This window comes from Hyaena hyaena, unplaced genomic scaffold (assembly GCF_003009895.1).
Source record: "Hyaena hyaena isolate Hyena2069 unplaced genomic scaffold, ASM300989v1 scaffold_550, whole genome shotgun sequence".
Classification (NCBI taxonomy): domain Eukaryota; kingdom Metazoa; phylum Chordata; class Mammalia; order Carnivora; family Hyaenidae; genus Hyaena; species Hyaena hyaena.
This window is the reverse complement of record NW_024081182.1, coordinates 1,274,721-1,297,562: the sequence shown is the minus strand read 5'-3', so window position 1 is coordinate 1,297,562 and position 22,842 is coordinate 1,274,721. Positions and strand designations below refer to the sequence as shown.

Genomic DNA, 22,842 nt, shown 5'->3' with positions numbered 1-22,842 from the left:
TCTCCAGGCCATAGATTTCCTATATGTAAAATAAGCTAATTAAGCTCTAACTGCTTCACACAGATAATAAGGAAGATTAAAATAAAATGGTGTATATGGCTATATTTGTTAAGAGTAAAGCTCCATCAGTTTTGAAGTGTTACTGTAATGACAACAAAGATCACTGGTGGATGGATGAACGCCCTTGATTTGCTAGGAACAGAATCCTTCTCTAACTTAAATAAATGGGAGGGTTTTTTTTTTTTATTTTTTTTTTAGAAGTACTCCTGACTTCTCTACAGAGCCTTATCTAGACTATCTTTGTTTTTTGGACTTTTAAAAATTGTTGTAAGAAGGTTTAACATAAGATCTACCCTTTTAACGAGATTGTAAGTGTATAATGCAATACTATTAACTATAGGCATGATGTTAAAGGTAAGATTTCAAGAACTTATTCATCTTGCATAACTGAAGCTTTATGTTCCTTGAGTAGCAACTCTTCATCCCCCACCCCAGACCCTGGCAATCACCATTCTACTCTTCTTCCATGAGTTTGGCTATTTTAGATACTTCATGTAAGTAGAATCATATAGTTATTTGTCTTTCTGTGACAGGCTTATCTCACTCAGCATAATGTCCTCAAGGCTTATCCGTGTTGTCACATTTAGCAGAATTCCCTTCTTTCTAAGGCTGAATAATATTCCATTGTATGTATATAATATATTTTCTTCATCTATTCACCAATGGATGGACATTAAGGCCACATCCTGGTGATTATGAATAATGATGCTATGAACTTAGGAGTGACAAGGTACTCAAGGGCTCACAGGGAAACCAGGAGCCATAGGTCTGAGAACAGGCAGGAAACAAGAACCACAAGAATGGCTCCAGAGCAGGAGAGTCCTGCCAGGCAGTCCTCATGGAGACGAATGAAATCCAAACTCTTCTCCTGCCCTTGTTTCACTTATTCAAGCTTCTGAGCCCCAGAAGACAGAATCTACTGACCAAGTTTAGAACACCTGCCTTCCAACCCATGACAGTCCTGAGCCAGAGGATCTGGCCCCATCTGTTTCTGTAAATGAGTGGCAAGTACCAGAATCTGCTCTCCTTCTGAGACCACACCAGGTAAAGATCGCTCTCCAAAAGGAAATCAAACCTGCTGAGAAGGGGAATAAGATTCTGTATAGCTCCTGAATATGAAATAACTACAACTCAGAGATTATGACTTTTTTTTTTTCCTACTTTTCACCATTACATGTTTCCCTACCTGATAGCTGATAGGAGAGAGTTTTGTGAAAGTGGTTTTATTTCTTTCTTCCATCTCCTCTCTCTCTTCTCTTCCACCCCTTCTCCCCACCCCTGCTCTTTTTGTCCCTTTCCTCTATTCTCTCCCCCAACTCACTCTTGTCGGGTAACATAACAGAAGCAGAGTCTTAAACGATACTCCTGAGTCTCCTGGGTCTCTGAATCAAAGAGAAAAGACTGCTTTCCTTATGCTTCAACCTCCTGGTCAATTATACCTCCTTCAATCTGCCACACAGGTGCATACACATAAGACACGTATACATACAAAGATACATGCCCCAACTCTTGCCTGACCCTCTTCCTTTTAGGCAGAGGGTCCTGTTTCCTTCACCTCATCCTCCATTATTGTTCACCTTTTGATGAAATTTTCCCACATGCAACTTGGACCCTTTCTTCCCCCACTGGTCTTCAGGGGAGAAAGATATGCAACTACGGAAATATTCTCTTCCTGCTCTATGGCAGTCCCTGACCACCTTAACAGGTCAGTGGCAAGCAACAAGACTTTATCCAAATTCTATGAGAAGTGATATGCCCCTCAAGGAACTGTAGTGAATGGTTGTTACAGGAAGCACTGGAACGGATGGATTCTCAGCAGCTCACCAAGATGCCCTCAACCACAAGCCATGCATGTGGAGTAAAACAAACACAGCAGAGAAACACAATGCTACAGTTCTTATTGGAAAGTGAACAAGAGCCTATAGACAAAGACAAACTGGTAAAAGCTCTAGCAAAGCTGGCCAAGGTCAGTGGAGAACCAAGAACATCAGGGGAAATGTCAGATACTATTTTGACAGCCTAATAGCAGGGAAGAAATTGTCTTTTGCAGCAACTCCCAAGGCTGAAATTGTAAACAATTGCAATACCACCAGAAGATGATGGTTTTGACAATCACTTGTGATAATCTATGTGCCCAAGACACAGTACACAAGATATTTTTTCCTATATTTTACTATGAAAATTTTCAAGGATACATAAAAACTGAAAGAAGTTTACAGTGAAAACTCATATACCCATGACCTAGAATCTACTATTAATATCTTCCTGGGTTAACACATACCTACTCATCAATCCATCTGACTTTTTGATACACTTCACAGTGTATCATGTCACCTCAGAGCTTCAGCATGCACATCACTAACTAGAGTTCAGTATTTGCTTATGGTACATGCAGAAGATATTTCTGACATAAAAAATAAAACACAGGGATTACGGAAAGGGAAGGATGAATGAGTGAGGCACAGAGGATTTTTAGGGCAGTGAAAATACTCTTTATGATGCTATAATAGAGGACCCATGTTCTTACATATTTGTCCAAACCCACAGAAAGTACAATACCAAGAGCGAACCCTACTGTAAATGATGGGCTCTAGGTGACAATGATGTGTCATCCATTGTGACAAATGTACCAGTCTGCTGGGGGACACTGATAATGAGGAGGCCTGTGTACGTATGCAGGCAGAAGTTTTATGGAATCTCTATACTTCACACTCAATTTTGCTGTGAATATAAAAATGCCCTAAAAAAAGTATATTCTTTCTTTCTGTTTATAAATAAAGTCTATTTTTAATTAAATAGATGACTGAAAATTAAATAAAACATATGACCTATCTCTAACAGAGGATCAGCATATGGGCTGAACTCAGCTTGCAGACATGTGTTGGTTTTGCCTGCCCAGCATCTACTCTCATTCCTCCTGTTAAAGAATCACAAGGTACTTTTGAATAAATGGTCCACATCCTCTCATAATCCATGTGGTTTGGGAAGAATTGATCGCTTCTTTTAGCTCTATCACAGAGCCCATGAGCCCCACGTGGCCAAACAATGCAGTGCTGGTTGCCTACAGAAATCCAGTTCAAATGGTGAGTTGCTCTGAGATGGGCACATGGGTCCCATTGGTCCATTGAGAGCCTTCCCCACGACTCTCCTTGAAATTTTCTTTCAGCTCAGATTATTTATCCAATAGGATAAATCCAGAGATGCTGGTGTGCTAGTGTCCATCTTTTTTATGATGCTATAAGAAGCTGCTTAAGAATGTAGCTAATCCAAAGCAAAGTAGAGCCCCAAGGTAGAAAGGGACAGGTAATTTATGCTTCTGGATCCAGACAGGCCTAAAGTCCAGCAAACTTCTGTATTTTTCAGTTATGAATTAATACATTCCTTTAAAAAAACTAAATAGTTTGGTGCACTTGGGTGGCTCAGTCGGTTAAGCGTCTGACTTTGGCTAAAGTCATGATCTCACAGTTTCTGAGTTGATGCCCCACACTGGGCTCTCTGCTGTCAAAAAAGAGTGTGCTTTGGATCCTCTGTCCCCTTCTCTTTCTGCCCCTCCACTGCTTGTCTTCTTCCTCTCTCTCTCCTTTTCTCTCTCTCTCTCCCTCTCTTCTCTCAAGAAATAAATAAATAAGCTTTAAAAAATAAAAAATAAATAGTTTGGGCTTTTTTTCTATTCATTTCAATAAAAAGAATCCTGGCTAATAGTTATTATGGGATTCATATCCAAGTCTGGGTTCAAGGCCTCAACTATTAAGTTATGCTACAGTTAGGTCTTGCACTGAAAATTCAAAAAGGAGGGAAACTTAACCTGCCCACAAGGTGATGTGAATGCAGGAAGTACCGGTAACAAGTATAAAATAAAAGATGGGCCTCAGTGTCAGGGAGGTGCCAGGGGACTTGGAGAAGCTTGGAGGACAAGGTGACCCTTAAGATGAGCCTTGTAGGGTACCTGGGTGGCTCATTCAGTTGAGTGTCCAACTTCAGCTCAGGTCACAATCTCACACAATACGAGTTTGAGCTTGGGCTCTTTGCTGACAGCTTAGAGCCTGGAGCCTGCTTCAGATTCTGTATCTCCTTCTCTCTCTGCCCCTCCCCCACTTGTTCTCTGTCTCTCTTTGTCTCTTTCTCTATCAAAAATAAATTAACATTAAAATAAAAATTTAAAAAAAAAAGGAGCCTTGTAAAGTGACGAGAAAACAGAGGACAAGTTAAACTCTTATGGGACACAGGGGACAGAGCAGGTCACCAGAGTGGTCCTAGGGAGCTCCAAACCCTTTTCACCAACCTTCCCATCCAGAACAATCTCAATCATAATCAATGTGTGTGTTCCTCTCCCTACCAGTCTATTTATCTGTACTCTCTGTGCCTCTCTCCGCATCTCTGTTTCTCTTTTTTTCTTCTCCTGTCTGTCTCTCTGGGTCTCTCTCTGTCTCCCTCTCTCTCTCCCTCCATGCAGTCACTCCCCTAGCTTCTGGGATGCAGTCCACCCCATCATCAATATCACCCTAGTCTAAGCCACCATCATTTCTCACAGGTCCAACTTGACAGCCTCATCACTTGTCTTCCCACCTCCATTCTTGCCTCCCTTCCATCAATTGTCCACCTCCCTGACAAAGCAAATATTTTAAAATGAAATCTAATCATGGTACTCCTCTGCTTAAAACTCACGGCTAAAGACCAAATTCCCCAACAAAGCCTACAAGGCCTTCCCATTCTCTAACCATGTCCAGCTCCATGCACTCACCCCACTCAATGCATCCTAGCCTCCTTGGTCTTCCAGTTCTTCAAAGAGTCCTTCTCTGAGATGCTCCTCTCACCCGGAGCCACATATCCCTTTACCTAATTAACCCTTACTCATCCTTTACTTCTTATCTCAGATTCAAATATCACTTCCCAAGAGAAGTCTTCACTGATTGCCAGACCACATCAGATCTCACTGGCACAGGTACCCTCATTCGTTTGACTTTTTCTTTATAGGACTTATCCAAGTTTTAGAAGTGTGTGTGTGTGTGTGTGTGTGTGTGTGTATGTGTGTGTGTGTGTTTTCAATGGATTGATTCATGCCTAGGTCTTGTACTTAAGATCCAAGAAATCAGACACCATGTCAACTTCTTAAAATAACTTCATACCCAGAACTCAGTACAAGTGCACACTTACTTGTTTGTTACAGTCCCCACCACTCCCGTTGCGTTACCAACTCTAAGTTGTGTTAGTTACACAACCCTCTCTGTCTCTCAATAATATATAAACATTTTAAAAAATTTAATTTTTAAGATTTATTTCTGGACATCCACCTGGCACTAGGTATGTTTTTGGCACTGGGGATACAGCGGATAAGGCAAATGAAGTCCTTGCCCTAGAGTCACAGTGCCTGCATTACAGTGTGCATTACAGTGTGACAGTTTCCTGTTGTATATCTGTCCTTCCACTAAGTAGAAGTGGTTCCAGCACTGGCTCTGGAGCCAGACAGCCTTGGACCTAATCCCAGCCAGGCAGCCCTGAGCAACTTACTAAACTTCTCTATACCTTGGTTTCCTCACCTGTAAAATTGAGCTAATAGTGTTAGCGTGTGGATGTAATGAATTAAGACACAGCTGTCTCATCATAAACCCCCAGCAAATGTATCTTTTATTTCCTACCTCTGTACCTTACGCAGGACTGGCTTCATGGGTGTTGTGACCTGTACAGCCACACAGGGCCCCATACTTAAAAGGGCTCTCAGCCTGGTTTAATGCTCTGCTGCCCCCAAATTCTTAATTTTTGAACAAGGGGCCATGTATTTTTATTTTTGCATTAGGCCCTGCAATGACGCAGCCAGTTCTGATCATCACCCATTAAAGCTCAGTAAATGTAAAGCCTGAGCTAGGACCTTAAAGTTCTTCTAGTCTAACCCACCTGCTCAGCATCCCTGGAACAAGACATACCTGGTTTCCTTCATCTCATTTTACAGATGGGGAAATAGAGCCTTAGAAAAAATAAGGCCCATCAAGATTTCCCCATGTAGCCCTGTTCCTAAGCCCAGCCAAGTTTCTAGTTTTATAAAGAGTTTCCAACTAGATCCCGAGAATCCAAACCACACAAATTATTTTTAGAGTGGCTAATCAGACATGATAATTACATGCTAAAACTGAGATTGAGCCCCACAACCCTCACAGTATCCAATGTTCTGACACTCTGGCTGGCAAAGACAAGCAAACATAAACTCATCTCCCCATGCCCTGGCTGTCCTAGGTCAGTGACTGCTAGGGCCCTTCATTCTCTCAATGTTTAATGAGAATCTGCAACTTGCAGGCACTATGTAGAGACTGGTGATGCAACTGTGAATAAAAAAGACAAAAGGCCCTGACTCTCTAAGAGGGGAAATAGATAAGGAAGAAACTAATTAAATAAACTGTATATGGTATGACCATGGTGCTAAGGACTACAGAGAAAAAATAAGCAGGGGAGGGGCAGAGGAAGTGAGCATTTGGGAGGGTAGGAGTGGAGATTTCAATTTTAAATAGGACTGATTGAGAAAGACTTAAAGAAGGTGATGAAGCAGGTTAATACAGCTTTCTGGAGAAAGGGCACTGCAGTCATACGGAACAGACAGTGCAAAGCCCTGAGGCATTATCCTTGATTCACAATGTTGAGAGATCCCTGAATAGACTGGGGCACTTAGTCACACCATATACACTCCCTCTCCCAGCTCCAGCTTCTCATCAGTTGTGTTGCCTGTAGACAAATCTAATCTAGAGTTTTGAACGATTATGTATTGAACTTCTGCAATGGTACTGCTTTGTTTATCAACACTGGTGTTTTTGTTTTGTTTTTGTTTAGGGTAGTCACATTTAAATGATAGAGTTCACAACAAAATTTCAATATCGAACTTGGCTTGAGGTATCAGACCTGTGCTCACTGGGCCCACATGACTCTTTGTAATACTCTGTCCCTTGAGGGGAGCACAAACCCCCTTATTCATCACAGACCTAGCCAGACCCAGCAGATCCCTCCCTTACACAGAATGCCTGGCCTTGAATGCATTGTAGTTTACCACCACCTCCACCCTCAACACCTGCCTTGGAAAGCCCCTAACAACTATGGGTACTGGACACATGCCCCTTGCTGGTCATGAGAAGCAGGGGTCTCCTCCATCTTGAGAGACCTGAAAGAGGCTGGGGAGAGCCCCATCAGTTCCTTCTCCCCAGGAATGGATGTGGGTGGAAAGGGGTTAGGAAGCAGAGAGAGAGGTCTTAGACTTCTATGAATTCATCACATGCTCTTGCACTGATCCCCCTGGAAATGCTTCTCCTCCTATTTCTGCAGAATCTAACTCTCAAGCATGCTGTCTTGAGCCCTGATTTCTCTCCCTACCTAAATCTGTTGTGGCCTCTAGAAGAGCTACCCTGGGCACTCTCCACCCTCCTACACTAAGGAGAAATGGGGGTGTCTATTAGCCACAAATTTCCAAGACTTCCCAGTTCCCACCTGCTTAACTCTCCTATACTTCACACAACTTTCAAACACTAGACCACCCCCATATGATGCCCACGTGGGTTTGTGTGTGTCTGGGTTGTCATGTGCATGTGACCTTTATGCATGTTGATTAGGGTGCTCTTTTGTTTTCACGTGTCTCACTGAGGGATGAGAGGGTCTCCACGTGCCTGTGAGAATGTGTGTGTGCTCCTGCATGACTGTGTATTGTGTGTCTTTGTGTAAGTGTGGGTGAGTGTGTGTGTGAGTGAACGCAACATCTTACTCTTGACAGAAGGTCTCTGTGGCAAGCTTCTCTTAGCCAGCCTGCATCCTCTTCATAGGTACTCCAGCTCAGGGACAGTGCACCTCTGGCCTTCCCCAGAATCAACACAGGCACCTAGACACACGCATACTCCTCAGGCCCAGGAGAACTGACAAACCTGGAGCATCCTCGCTTTGACAGTCTCCTCCCCACCCCCACCCGCCACCCCCACCCTCCGATGCCCCGGCTGGAGAATCCCTACATGGAGATGGACTCAGAGCACTGACAAGGGGGAAGAAAAGTGACTGGGAGGAGAATCGAGCAAGGCAAACTGAGGACACGCTGGAGGAGTACGGAGCCGCTGCTGAAGAAGCGGGTCCCACCCACACCACGCCCCTCCCACAGGGGGTGGAGAAGGGGTAGCTTGTTCCCACCCTGGTCTTCCTCTAGGGTTCCCAGGTCTCGCTCTTCTCCTCAAATTGGAGCTGTGAGAAGCAGCTGGGACCCCCTCCTCCCATGCATCCCCCTCGCCCCATCATCTGTGTCCAGGCAGCTGCTGATTGGCTGCGGGGAGCAGTGTCCCAGCTCCCGGTCTCAGAGGCGGGAGCCGAGCGGGTCCGAGGTGGGAGACGCACGAACTGGCTCTGGGAGCCCCTCCCGAGTCCCTGTGCCCAGCACCCTGTGCCCTACGTGACTGCCGTGCCAGGACTCCAGGCAGGCAGGTGCAGAGGAAGCTAAGGGGACCACGACCAAAGGTAGAAGCAAGTCCTGCGGAAAGAGAGGCGCTGCTGCTCCAGCTGCTGCCTCCGCAGCCGCCGCCACCGAACCGGCGTCCAGAGCAGGGCTGGCAGGCCGGGCGCGGAGACGAGGGGAGCTAGGGGTGAGCTCATGGAGCACACGCACGCCCACCTCGTAGCCAACAGCTCGTTGTCCTGGTCCCCCGGCTCTGCCTGCGGCTTGGGCTTCATGCCTGTGGTCTACTACAGCCTCTTGCTGTGCCTCGGTTTACCAGGTGAGGAGCATGGGGGAGAGGGAGGAAGCTGGGAGTCCCAAGTGCGGAGCGACCCTGCCTAGAACCCCCCAGGCCTAGACATCCTCCTGTGATCCCTGGCACCCCCTCTGAAAAAGTTTAAGCCTTAAGGGCAATTAGGGCAACTGCGGACATTTCCAGACTGGGGGGAAAGGAAGTTGCTGTGGCCTGGCGGGGACTCGGGTGTGTGGGGGTGTGTGTGTGTGGTGTGGTGTGGTGTGGTGTGGTGTGTGTGTAGCGTACGTGGTAGGTGATGGGAATGGTGTATGTGTTGGTGTGAGTGTGCGTGTGGATTCGAGTATTTGCATGCACATCTGAAGGGATCCGCATCCTTGAGGGTGTCCAGTGGGGGCTGTGTGTGTGTGACTTGACTGCACTTCCTGACAGACAGCTTTGTAGGGTCTTCACTTCTCCCATGAACCCCCATGTCCACTCTAGCCCGAGAAAACCTCTGCCCCTCTCCCGGACCGCTGATTTGAGGTGAAACCAGAGATTCTGATGCCCAGCACTCTCTCTGGGGCTGCTGGGATGGAGCAAGGGATGAGCCCTTGTGACCCTCTAAGCGAGGAAAGGGTCTCCAGGGAGGCTGGGAAGAGTCAGGGTAGGTCTGGGACTATGCCTTGGCCAGGGTAAGGGTCCAGAGATACCCACGGGCTTCAGAGGCTGCCACTTCAGGGGGTCACAGTCTCCTTGAGGACATGCCTTGCCCCCTGGCTTTGCCTCCCTGTCCATCCATCCTGGGCAGCTGATGACTGCTGCAGATGTCTGCCTGGTCCCACATCTTAGTGTCCTCTCCAAAGTGTGGCTGAGACTTGTGCTGAATTCCTGAAGAGAGCTGAGCTGCTTGGGGCTGGGGGGCCGGGGGGGGGGCGGTACTTGCTGTTTGTGAGAGAGGGGGATGGGGCTCCTGGGGCTCCAGCTTGAGATAACCCCTTCGTCCAGACAGTCCCTGAGACAATCTATATGGCAGAAAGATTCCTAAAGATCACTACAAGCAGACGAGAGAGACAAAAGGAAACAGAAAGAAAAAAAATGCAACGTACAGCCTAGAATCACAGCATCATCTACTCTGTCATTCCGCATCCTGGGAACTTGGGAGCTGGATTTCTGAGAGCCTTTCTGAGATTTCCGTTTCAAAACATTCAACTTGGTGGTCAGGGCCCCTGATAAGGTTGTTTATATAAATCCCCCCTCCCAAATTTTGGGAGGAAAGAGAAAGCATAAGTTTACAATCACCAAGCCTCTCCCCCAGCGAGTGATGAGGTTTTTATTACTAACTAATCATTCTGGCTGCCCTGGGAGAGACGCTCAACCTCTGATTCGCCCTGCTGGGGCAGCAGCACGTGTCCTATAATTACCTTGAGCAGGAATTGATTTCAGTCCAGTCCCCACCTCCCAGTCAGCCCTCCTGAGCCTCCCCCAGAGCTTTTAGGGAGTGAGTTTTCGAGGTTGGTTATTGATAACACTTGCTGAACCAACCAGAGAAGTGATAGCCACCCCGTTTTCCCTTCGGCTCTCACATCAGAATTGTCTGAACCCTCCACCTTCACCCCTCCATCTCCTGTGCTGACTAAAGAAGCCACTCTCTCAGGCTTTCCTTCTGAAAACCCTTTAAGGGACAGAGACATAAAGGTGGGGAGGCTCCAAGGGCCCAGAGCAAGGACATGATGAGCAAAACAGGGGAAAGGTGAGACCTTCAAACACCTCAGGGTAGAAAACAAGTTACCTCACATCTTCACAACATAACCCCTATCTATGCCAGATAGGGTCTTCCTGACCCATAACACTGGCACCTATTGTGTGCCAGGCAGTGCCAGGCACAGGCTCATCAAGGCTGAGCCCAGGGTTAGGAGACAAAGAGAGAGGGATTGGATGAGAACTTGGAGGGCATTGACAGGTTCTTATGCTCGACTAAAAGTTGCAACTACCTACTGTGTGTCAAGTGCTAAAGAGGTGCCTAAGGGACTCAAGGAGCTCACAAGTGGAGCTTGTGGTAGATGAAGAAAGACCAAGCATTCTGGAAAAGGATGACTGAAGAGGGCAGGCTTGCAGGAAGACGATGGCTTGATAAGTGTTTTCTTAACTGCTTGCAAGGTGGTTCAAAAGTGAAATCCTTAAGTCATTCTCTTAGAAACGTAAGGGCAGGCAATTATGTCCTACTGACTAAGAATGCATACTGTAGAATGAAGCAGAACTGGTTGTTAATGTGTGGACCTTCTGTGTCTCTGTGCCTCAGTTTTCACATCTGTAAAACAGGCATTAGGACAGCAGCTACCTCCTGGAATAATGGCAAGAAGTAAAGACGTTCATGAAGATGATGGTGCAGGTTAAGTGCTCAGCTCAGTACCTGCCACACCACAAACTGACTGATTGCTGCTGTGACACTGCAGTTGTGGTCATCATGAAGCTGATCTGATTGTAAGGAGGGGAGCTGCTTGGCATGGGATCCATAGAAGGGACTGGGAGTGCATAAGAAAAGCACTTAGCTCAGCGCCTTATCCCTCCTGCTGAGCTCACTACAGTATTCCCCTCCCCACCCTCAGCCACTGGCAATTAGCAAACCCTCATTACCCTGCTACTGACCAGGATGCACAGCTATGCTGGGTGTGAAGTAACAGACCACAGAGCTTGGTAATACTGTTGAAAACTGAGATCTTAATTGAATCATTTTTCCTGGCAGTGGACTCACCCCCATTTCCAAATTCTCACAGTGGTGATTGGAAACATGGGTAAAAACTGAGGGGTGGATAGGGAGTGGCTGTTTGGCAACAGGGGAGCTAGAAACTAGGAGAAGGCACAGATGTTTCTTACCACCTTCAGTCTCTAGAATGAAAGGAAGAGCTTGGGAAAAGCCATGTGGCCCAATCCCCTGCCTCTAGAAATCACCTCAATCTAACTTAACTGCTTTAGAGTGGGACCAGGGAGTCCTAGTGTGAAGTATGGACAGAGCTCTGCCATTTAAGAATTCTTAACCTTTCTGTACCACAATTTTCCCCACTTATAAAATGGGGGTAACAGCAGTACCTACTACCCACACAGATAACGTATATTAAGTAAGATCATCTATATAACAATGGCTTAGCACAGTGCCTGGACTGAGGAAAGCACTTATTAGTGCCTTTTATGAATGGGATCTTTTGCTATGCTAAATGAATGCTTAGGTAACTGGACTTAACCCTCACCACATCTCTATGACCTGCACATGTCCCTGAACCCATTTTACAGATGAGCAAACTAAGGTTCAGAGAAATGGGGCATCCTGTCCACAGTGACACAGTCAAACCAGTGTGTAAACACCTGCTCTTTCCATTGTACCACAGTGCCTTCATTATTGCCAGGAAGTTCTTTTAACTAACCCCTGTCCTTCATGCTGTGTGCTCAGTGGAGAACATTGGTGTCCCAGCTGTTCCTAAAACTACATCTCTTTTCTTTTCCTTTTACGTAAGCAAGATGTTTCTAGCTTTTCCAAATGCATACAATAAGCCAGTGAAGATAACAAGGTATAGTTGGGGGCCCTGATGGGGCCAAGTGGGACAAGATGGTCCAAAGCAGAAGGCAGTACAGGAAGAAGAGATGAGCCTGATGCCTGAGGGAACAGAGCGGCAGAGAGGACGGGTGAGCCTGGCTGATAAGGCAGGAGCAGCACGAAATTAAACTGCGAAATGAAAGATATTTTTTAAATTTTACCTTCTAAGAGGCACCAGGGATGTTACGGGAGACAAGGTAAGGAAGACGACAGCCTGACACCACACACAGTCAAGCAGATAGGCACATTTCTGGAACTGCCATGTGAGGACTGGAATATCTGCCTGTGAGAGTCGGTGCAGAATGGAGATGATGAGTCTGTCACCTGGCAGATAGACAGTGCTTTGACACATGGTAGTTATAGGTGTTGCTAACAAGAGGTGGGAAAATGGGAGACCAGCAAGCTGGACTGAGCCCTCAGATCGTTCTCTTTCGAGAACCTATAAACACCTTTCAAGAAAATGTAGTAAACAGGTTAAGAGTACAAGGTCTGGAGATAGACCTCTGGGGTTTGAGTCCTAGCTTTGCTATTTATAAGCTGTGTAACCTTAGACAAGTGACTTTTAGTACTCTGTGCCTCAGGCCTCAGTTCCCGCATTTGTAAAATGGGATGATGATAATAACGGCACATACCTCATAGAGCTGCTGTGAAAATTCAGTGGGTTATAGATTTAACACAATGTCTGCCACACAGTAAACATTCCATAAGTCATTTTTCCATCATTTAAAAATTAGGAAAATTAAGGGAAAATTCTCAACTTGTTTTATGATACCAGCTTTACCCTAATAGCAAAGCCAAAGACATTATAAGAAAACTACCAACCAATATTCCCCATGAACATAGACACAAAAAATCCTCAACAAATTATTCCAAATCTAACTCAGGAATATATAAGAATGATAATAAACCAAGATAAAGTTGGGTTTATCCCAAGAATGTAAAGGCAGCTCAACATTTGAAAATCATTCAGTGTGATCCACTGTATTAAAAAACCTAAAAAAGGAAATCCATGTGATCTTCTCAGTAGATATAAAAAAAGTATTCAACAAAATTCAACATCCACTTATGATAAACATTCATTAAACTAGAGAACTTCTTTAATCTGATAAAGGGCATCAATAAGTAACCTATAGGTAGTATCACATTTGATAAAATATGGAACGTTTCCTCTCTAAGATCTAGAACAAGGCAAGGATATCTATTCTTGCTACTCTAATTCAACATCATACTGCAAGTTCTAGCCAGGAAAGAAAAAGAAATAAAAAGGTATACTGGACAGTGGCACCTGGGCAGTCCAGTCAGTTGAACGTCTGGTTCTTGATTTCAGCTCAGGTCATGATCTCACAGTTCCTGAGTTCAAGCCTCAAGTTGGACTCTACACTGACAGTGCAGAGCCTTCTTGGGATTCTCTCTTTCTGCCCCTCACTCATTTGCACACTCTCTCAAAATAAATAAACAAACTTAAAAAATTGTTTAAGGGGTGCCTGGCTTAGTCGGTTGGGTGTCCGACTTCAGCTCAGCTATGATCTCATAGCTGGTGGGTTTCAGCCCCGCGTCAGGCTCTGTACTGACAGCTCAGAGTCTGGAGCCTGCTTCAGATTCTGTATCTCCCTCCCTCTCTGACTCTCCCCTGCTCACACTCTCTCTCTCTCTCTCTCAGAAATAAATAAAACAGTAAAATTTTTTAAATTGTTTAAAAAAGGTATACTAGAAGGAAGAAATTAAACTATTTCTATTCACAAATGATCTAATTGTCTTCAAAGAAAATCACAAAGACTCTGCACAATAAAAGCTCCTAAGAACTAATAAGGAGTTTACCATGTTTGTAGGACACACTGTTAATATGCAAAAACCTATTGTATTTCTATATATTAGCAATGAATAATTTGAAACTAAAAATTGGAATTAAAAAAAATAGACTTTCAAATTTTCTTAAAAACCCAGAGGAACTAACATTAGGCTCATATTCCCAGAAGATTGGCTGTGGATGAGGAATGGACTACTTTCCTTTGTAGCTGTTTTTTGGTGTGTGTATGTGTGTGTGTGTGTGTGTGTGTGTGTGTGTACACATGTGCATGCACATATGTGCATTAAACAGGCAATGACATTCACATTATTCAAAAACCTAGTAATATAAAAAGGCACACATTGCAAAATCTCCCTCCCATCCATTTCCCCTGCTCATCAATTCCTAAATCCATCCCATCATCACTACTACACAGGTAACTAGTTCACCAATATCTAGGTTTCTTATTTGTTCTTTCAGAGTATTTTAGTTTATATATGAGCACGTATGAATACAGAATGTCGACTCTTCCTTTTTTTTTTTTTTTACTGTCCTCAAAATGAGCACATTATACACTCTGTCCTCCCTCTTGCTCTTTTTTCACTGATATATTAATCATTCATCATGGTATATTAAAGCTTTTTCATTTTTTTATGAAGCTGCATAGTATCCCATTGTGTATCTGTACCATAATTTAATGGCTGCCCCTTTCAAAAGCATATGAGTACCCTAATGTGAAAGTCCCTACACGCAGTACCTTACTGTTCTCTGTAACCTGTATGGCCCCTCTTTGTGCACATTTGACCTTAGGATCCCTGTTATAACAGTGGAGGAAAGAACACTGCATGAGGAGTCCTGGATTCCGGGCTTGGCTCTGGCAATAACTCACTGTGTGGGCCTGTCAGAGGCCTGAGAGACTTGGGCTTTGCTTGTATAGCTCAGTTGGAGACATGGCTCATAAATGGGACACAAGCGTTGATCAATGAAGTAGCTATGCTGGAGGCTGGCCGGACTGCCTTGCTGGGGTCCAGAACAGTAGCTTTGTTGTTCTTGCCCCTGCATGATTTCTGTAATCATCCCATGTATAATTTCTGCTTTTGAGGTTGCATATAATATGCATTGCATTGGAACTGAATGGACATGGATTTGGACCCTGTATCTTACCCATGTTTGTTGTGTGATCTCAGATATAAGACTCCACCTCTGAGCCCCAGTTTTCATTTATAAGAAGATAATTAGCCAAGTTCAGCACTTAAGGAAGGGGTCTCTTATGTCAGACTTCATGGGTTTGAATCCTAGCTTCCCTACTTACTAGTCTGTGATCTTGAGCCAATTTCTCACTCTCTCTGAGTCTCGGCCTCATCAATGAGATGGGACCATAGTAATACCTATCTCATTGGGTTGTTGTGAGGATTAAATGAAAATGTAAAAATGCTTAGCACCATTCTTGGCACATGTTTGCCCTTGTTATGGAGTAAGAGTTCAGTAAGTGTTATTAACCTTCTGTGCCCTGCATTGTTGTTGTGTTAATCCAAAATAAAATACACAAAGGCTTCTCACAATCCCTCAAACACTGTAGGAGCTCAATGAGTACCCGGCATTGTTTTTACTGTCTAACATGTCAACAGGCCTGCTAAATCTCCTGAAGCCATACATTGCTTTACACATAGGTCTTTCCTGTAAATGTACAATTCCACTCAAAGTGCACCCACCAGGAATGAAACTCCTTGCCCTGGCAAACTAAGAAAGAATTATCCAATGGATTAAGCAATCAATTCCATTATAAGCCTATGGAATTTGTATTTCTCAGAGAGTTGCGTGTGGTTCAGTGAAACCTCCAGAAATACTTTGAGTCCAGAACATGAAACCTTCTTCAGCTAAAGTTGATAAAGGGACTGACAAGCCCCCAGAAGACTGCCTTGCACACTGTAGCCAGGATCATAAAGAGAAGCGAGGCAGGGAAGTGAACACAGATCCTGCCATTGAACCTCCATGTGATGTGAACTTTGTGGGCAATGCTGATAGGAGATGCCAACCCTGCAGAGGGTGCCATGAAATGCTGGTGCAGGGAAGGGCAGGTGTCTTAAATTCAAATACCTACTAGGGGCAGTCAGCATAAATAAAGTGGCCCAGTTTTAAGAAATACTTCACTTACTCAAAGAATCATGCTTCCCTGCTGTTTTTCTGAAAACATGTGGCTCTTTTGGTCTAATTCTCCCTCAGTGATAGAAAGAGATGTACCAAAACGACTGCACTCTCCTCTTAACAACTGCTTGCGTGTTTGTCGCACTTACTATGTACTAGGTATTCTTCAAAGCATTTTACAGACACCAGCTCATATAATTCCCTTAATGCTCTTTTGAGGTATGCATACTTATCATGTCCATTTTTCAGATGAGAATGATGAGATGCCCATGGTCACATAGCTAGAAATAAACAGAGTGATACTCATTACTGCTGTCCAGCTTTATTATAAGAAAATGGCAACACATACACACCATGACAGCTGACAAGTGACACTTGGGCTAGATCACGAGGGATGGGGGTAACAGACAATAGAGAGGAGTGGGGACTGGAGGAGGTTAGAAAGTACAACCACCACTCAGCTCTCCAGCCAATGTAGTGTTGCCAAATTCTCCCAAAAATCTACAAATCCAGATTTTTATATGGAATATTCCAATGTTTCAATGTTGACAACTAACTCAAACATTTTTAAAAAAATATTATTCAAGTCAGCACTGCATAAGCCAAACCAAACATATCTTCAGACTTGATACAGCCCACCAGGCTGACATTCACAAACTCCAGAGTGGATGAAGCTTTAAGAGGCACCAAGAAATGCCAACGGGGTCACAGTGTGTGGAGAATAAAAACAAGAAGCTAGGGGGAGGAGTAAGGAATAAAAGAGAGGAAGACCCAAAGATATACATGAGTAAAAAAAAATGCCAACTCAGGAAACCAGGGGTTTGGCATGACTAGAAGAGCTCCAAACAGTACCACAAATTTCATGTTAACAATGTCCTGGAACACAAATCCACCTTTTTTTTGTTTTGTTTTGTTTTTTTGTAAGTGGGAAGAGCCCTTAGGACCTGACAGCATGGTGGATTAGGATATGGGCTCATGGTCCCCCAGTGACCTGGATTCAAGTTCCATCCTGTGACTTCCTAGTGGTGAGGCTCTGGCAAGTTGCTTAAACCTCTCTGAGCATCAATGCTGCTCTCTGCAGAATGGGTAGAACAGTGCCTTTTTCACAGGGTGTATGAACAGACAAAATGAAGCAATACATGGCTAGCAGGGGCCCCAGTGTCTGCCACTCCGTGGCCACTCTTTTTTAATGAATGCACTATCATTTTATAACATGAGGAAACTGAGACCTTAGCCAATGTTGCAGAGCTAGGAATGGCAGAGTCTAAACCAGAACTTACTTTCCCAACTCTAACTTAGTTCTCTTTTTATAAAAATTACACTGCTGGTGATCTCTTGAGGAAGCAAAGTGATAGGAGTAAAGGAGAAACAGGCTGTGGAACTTTAGAACTCAGAGTAATCATCTAGATTTGGGGCCATTTTGTTGTTGTTGTTACTGTTGTTTGATGTAGGATTATTTTAGGTGGCACAAGGTTGCATCATTATTTAATCCCTTTTCATTTTTCTCAACCCTTCTGATTCTATGAAAGGGAAAGTCTCATCTTGGTGCTAGTGTGTCTTTAACACCTCTTCACATGTGCTAAACCTTTTTAACAGACACAGAGCAGGCCTAGAGCTCAGCTTTGGCAAGCAGCAGTATCTAGCTAAAATTTAATGTCACCATTATATTGTCATTATATTTATGTTTAAGGCCATCTTCTGTTTGCAACAGAGAGGTGGGTTTGGGATCCAGGGTTGCTAAATATCCATGCTGTCCAATATAGTAACCAGCAAACTCATGTGGCTATTGAGCACTTGACATTTGACTAACACAACTGAGGAACTGATTTTTTCATTCAATTTCATTTCGATTCATTTACAATTAAGCCCTGATACTTGATTCAGTTATTGGAAAATAACTGAATACTGGAACAACTTGGGTATGTGAATCTACTCTTTTCAACTGTGTATTTTTTGACATCTAAAGAGAGATCAGGATTTCCACTGAAAAATTTAGCATCCTTAGAGAAATGTGCTCAGAATGTGAAATACATGACCAACTTTGGAAATTTAGTATGAAAAAAATTAAATATCTCATCAATAATTTATATTGATTACATTTTTGGATGAACACAGTTAAATAAAATACATTGTTAAAATTAATTTCACCTGTTTCTTATTTTGTTAATGTGGCTGCTAGAAAAACTGAGATTGCATATGTGGCTCACATTACATTTATATTGGACAGCGGTATAAAGTATAAATTAGGGAGCAAAAAGACAAATCACTTTAAAACAAAATGTTAGTAACAGCACAGAAAACACAAGAATATGGCAAAAATCATAACACTGGTGGGGCAATCACTAAAATCTGGGGAGCTCTGATCTAGTACAATGCTCTTAATACGAAAACTGAAACCCTAGAGAGGACAAGAAATTTCCCTGAGGTTACACAGCTCATCAGGTATGATCGTGACCCCAAATCTTCTAGATTCTGAATCCAGTGTGCTTTGGCCATTGCAACAGGGACAGACCTGTCATCTGTACCCCACCAAGAGAAATGTAAGGAAAGGACGGTCAGGGCATGGGGAGGATGTGGCTACTTTGGATCCCACTGGAGGGGACTTCTAAGTACGGATAACCCAGGATCTTTGCTTTTCTATCAAGTGGAAGGTGAATGACTTGGGCTCCTCTTGAGTAAAAGTTATGATCAGATGAACTACAGTGAGAGTTGGGACTTTCAACCCAAATATATGTTTTTCATTTCACCCCATGGCAAGGAAGGATGAGACAAGAAACCAGGAAGCACAATTAGGCAAATCTGCATTTAGTGATTCACTTATCCCTCCCTCCCTCCATTCATGTGCCTGGCACTGACAAGTACCAGGAGCTATAGCAGGCTCATGGCAAGTCTAAAAAGAACCACTCAATGTCTGTGTGTTCATGTGGGGAAAACGAGCATAACCAGAAACCTGAATAAATGTACATAGTCCCATGTGAGAAGAACATGAAGGAGAGGGTGATAAAAGAGCTTTTTGTGGGGGGACTTGCCCTAGTGGGGAAGACCTAGAACCTTAAGACTGAGAAAGCAAAGAATGGAAAGAAGAGGTGAGGGGGACAGGCTTCACGATGACTCTTAGGCAAGAGGGGACTGGAGCAGCATGAAGGAACAGAAAGAGGGCAAGTCTGGAGTGCCAAAGGTGGCCTGAGGACAGGAAGAGAAGAGGGCATGAGATGTAAGCAGAGGAAACAGGAAGCCAGAGCTTTAAGAAGCCACACAAAGTGACCCTGAATTGGGAGAACACATTCTACAGTACTGACTCCTTTCAACTTCTGGTATCCACCAGTGATTTCCTTTCTTTCCCCCTCTCATACACCAGAATATTTGGCAGCTGAGACCTGGGGCAATTGCTTTTCCACCACAGACATTTCTTATAATTTTCAGCTAACTTCCATGAAAACTATCCACCACATCACTTCACAGGAGGGACTAGCCACAGACCCAAACAGAGAGACATGTACACACACACACACAGAAATGCGCGCGCACACACACGTGCACAAACAGACATACACAAGCACATATACAGATACCACATAGACACACAGATGCACAGACAGGCAAACACACAGACATACACACAGAGATGTACACCCCCAGGGATACACACAGAGAGATATGCACGTGCGTGCACACACACACACACATACCCCTCCCACAGTCAAAGGTATAGAATGGTCTGGTGATTTTGTCCTTGCTATAGCCTTTTGCTTTTAGCATTCTGACCCTCACCACCATGGTTCAGCTCCATAGAGCTGCTGCCAAGAACCATCATCTGCCTCTTGAACGAAAAGCAGTGGCTTCCCTGTAAGGTATCAGAATGAAGCAGTGACTGAAGAGAGAACTCCAGAGTGGCTCGTGCTATAAAGAGGGAAAGGATAGGCATTCCTTAAAGGAATCACAGGCCCACACTCTTGCCCCTCACAGTGCCTGTCTCCCATATCATGTCCGCCCTCCACACCCAGGACCCTTCCAGAACACCACCTGTCCTGGCTGAAAGGCATCAGGAAAGTAACACTGGCTTAGGAATTGGGCATACCTGGGGGTTTGAATCCCAGCACTGCAACTTTGCTAGCTGTGAGGTCTTAGGCAGGTAATTTACCCTTCCTGGAGCCTCAGTTTCCGTTTCCTCATGTGAGAATGGGGGTGATAACAACTTTATTTACTTAGCATATATATGTGGCATTCCTTTCATTCTACCAGGGAGACAAGTGGTAAACAAGTAAACAAATGCACACACAACACTCTTTGACATTTTGATACATGCTATTAGGAAAACAACGTGGTAAAGAAATAGGGAACTATATTAGATAGGGTGGTCAGGAAGGGGCTCTCCCAAAAGCTGATGTCCAGACTAAGATTGGAATGATGAGAAGGAGACAGCCACAGGAAGTGCAGGGAAAGGGCATACCAGCAGAGGGACCCCACAGGGTAGAGGCTCAGAGGTGGGAAGGAGATAGAGTCAAGGCAGACTTACATGTCTGGAATTCAGTGAGCAAGAGGGAGAGTAACAGGAGATGAAGAGAAAAGGTGGGCACTGGCTGGATTGTGGGGGCCTTTTGGTCCATAGTTGAGGGATCTGGATTTGCAAGAAGAGACGGGAGCTTTTTAAGTGGGGGACATGACCTAATGTGAGTTTTTCAAAGGTCTCTCTGGCTGCTGTGGAAAAAAAAACAAAAAACAAAAAACAAAAAACAGACGGAAGGTGGTTTAGGAGGGAAGCTGCAAGAAGAGGAAGCTGTTGCAGTGTGAACAATCTGTGGTTTCCAGGAGGAGAGAGTTAGCAATACCTGTAGAGTGCCCAACACAGTGCCTGGCGCATAGCAGGAGTATGGGTCAAGGGTCATGTTCACAGCCTCTCCAATCCTACTCCCACCCCATCCTCCATCACCTCGGTGTCCAAGTGAAACAGCATCAGACACGTGTAGTGAATAAACTAACAATGTCCTCAGATATCAAGGACATCTGTGCCTGGCTCTCCGGGCACCGTGGCAAAGCGCCCACAGAATAACAGAGAGCTATCATCTTGGTTGTGGCAGTGGGCAAGTCCTGCTAATGATCCAGCTGTCAGTTGTGAGAGTCCTGACCAGAGAGAAAGCAAGTGTCTGGACAAGAATAAAAGGGTCACCTTCAGCACTGTCATTTGACAAATGAACAGGATTGAGTTCTGGCTGGCATGGTAGAGACATTGTTACCACGACTGCATTCAGTTCTAATGACCCAAGGTATGATAGGAAGAAGGAAGTAATGCCCCCAAGATTGAGGTGAAGACTCCAAGGACATCCTGAAAATGGGCAGAGAATGCTCATGGAAGAGGAAAGAAAATGGTAGTTTGCTTCTTGAATCTTCTCAGTGTTAGACCTTCTGGCCAAATGGCTCTGAGAAAAAAGAGGACTTTTTTTTTCTTTAATCACTATCAGTACTGAATAATTTCCTCAAAATTCTATTCATATACATGCTGGTTAACACCCTTCTCAACCACCTTCATATAACCTCCTGAAGAGGCCAGGACTTGGGGGGTCATAGCCAGGCAACAGCCAACAACCAACCAGAAACTCAGACACCCTGGAATGTGAAAGAAGCCTATGGAAGGTTTTCTTAAAAAGCAGTACCTTGCCTATTAACACTCAGAGGCAATCTCATAAAAATTCAGATTTCTCATGAGTCTTGGAAAATTTCAAAGGCTGGAAAAACTTAGCTTCCCCTGTCACTAAGTGCCTAGAACCAACCAGCCATAGCCTCCTTTAGATGGCGCTTGTGCTATCCAGTTCATCAGAGTCCCCACCTTCTCTATGGTGCCCCTAGCACAAAAGTTTTATATATACGTATAAATACATATACCTGGCCTGTTTCTCTCACTTCTTTTCCCTACCTTGATCCTACAGGATTTTAAATTTGCCGTCTTACTGCCTTCCTTGAATTTAATACACACATACACATATCCCATATCCATTTATACCATCACACTTTTAGCCTCATCTACTCTTTCCAGCCACACTAAAAGCTTTCCTGCAAGAAGGGAAGTTGGTGAAAACCTGGGTTAGAGATCCACTGGACTTTCCATCTATGTGCAGTTAATCTTCCTGAATGCCTATCTCCATATCTGTAAAATGAGGATAAATAACAAGGATGCACTCCTTGTTGAGGGGAACACACATGACAACGTACCTGGCACATGGTAGGTTTTAAATACAGTTTTTTTTTTTTTTTCTTAAGCAAGGATTTCCTATCAGATCCCCACCTGGACTCCTTAGGCTGTGTTAAAGATCTGGCTCCATTTCATGAGGCTGGATTTCATTTCATTTCATACTTTGTGCCAGGAGTTCTAGGGGATAAAGATGAACAAAAGACAAACATAAACATGACATGGCTCCTGCCCTTAAAGAACTCACACTCTAGATGGGTAGAAAGGCAAGTCAATAATCATAACATGATATGACAAGTTCTATAACAGGGGTGGGGGTGAAGCATTTAAATTCCTGTGGGACCTCAAACTTATCTTTGCCTGGGGGCATCAAAAATCTGAGTTAGGTTTTGAATCC

General features: G+C 44.2%; 1 protein-coding gene and 1 long non-coding RNA gene across 3 annotated transcripts in view; one reads left to right on the top strand and one right to left on the bottom strand.

Moving 5' to 3' along the window:
• LOC120247852 overlaps positions 1–22,842 on the bottom strand; it is a 134,034-nt gene that overhangs the window by 8,763 nt on the left and 102,429 nt on the right. Inside the window, exons 2-3 of one of the 2 annotated variants that reach the window (XR_005532426.1) lie at positions 22,542–22,625; positions 16,457–16,542 (exon numbers count right to left, since the gene is read on the bottom strand). This is a non-coding gene — a long non-coding RNA (uncharacterized LOC120247852). Of the gene's footprint in view, positions 1–16,456; positions 16,543–22,541; positions 22,626–22,842 lie in introns of those variants that run through there. The other variant, XR_005532427.1, reaches the window with a different exon arrangement.
• Positions 8,663–22,842, top strand: part of GPR139 (G protein-coupled receptor 139) — a 36,881-nt gene continuing 22,701 nt past the window's right edge. Inside the window, exon 1 of the mRNA XM_039255912.1 lies at positions 8,663–8,786. Coding sequence (XP_039111843.1) covers positions 8,663–8,786 — 124 coding nt within the window. The remainder of the gene's footprint in view (positions 8,787–22,842) is intronic.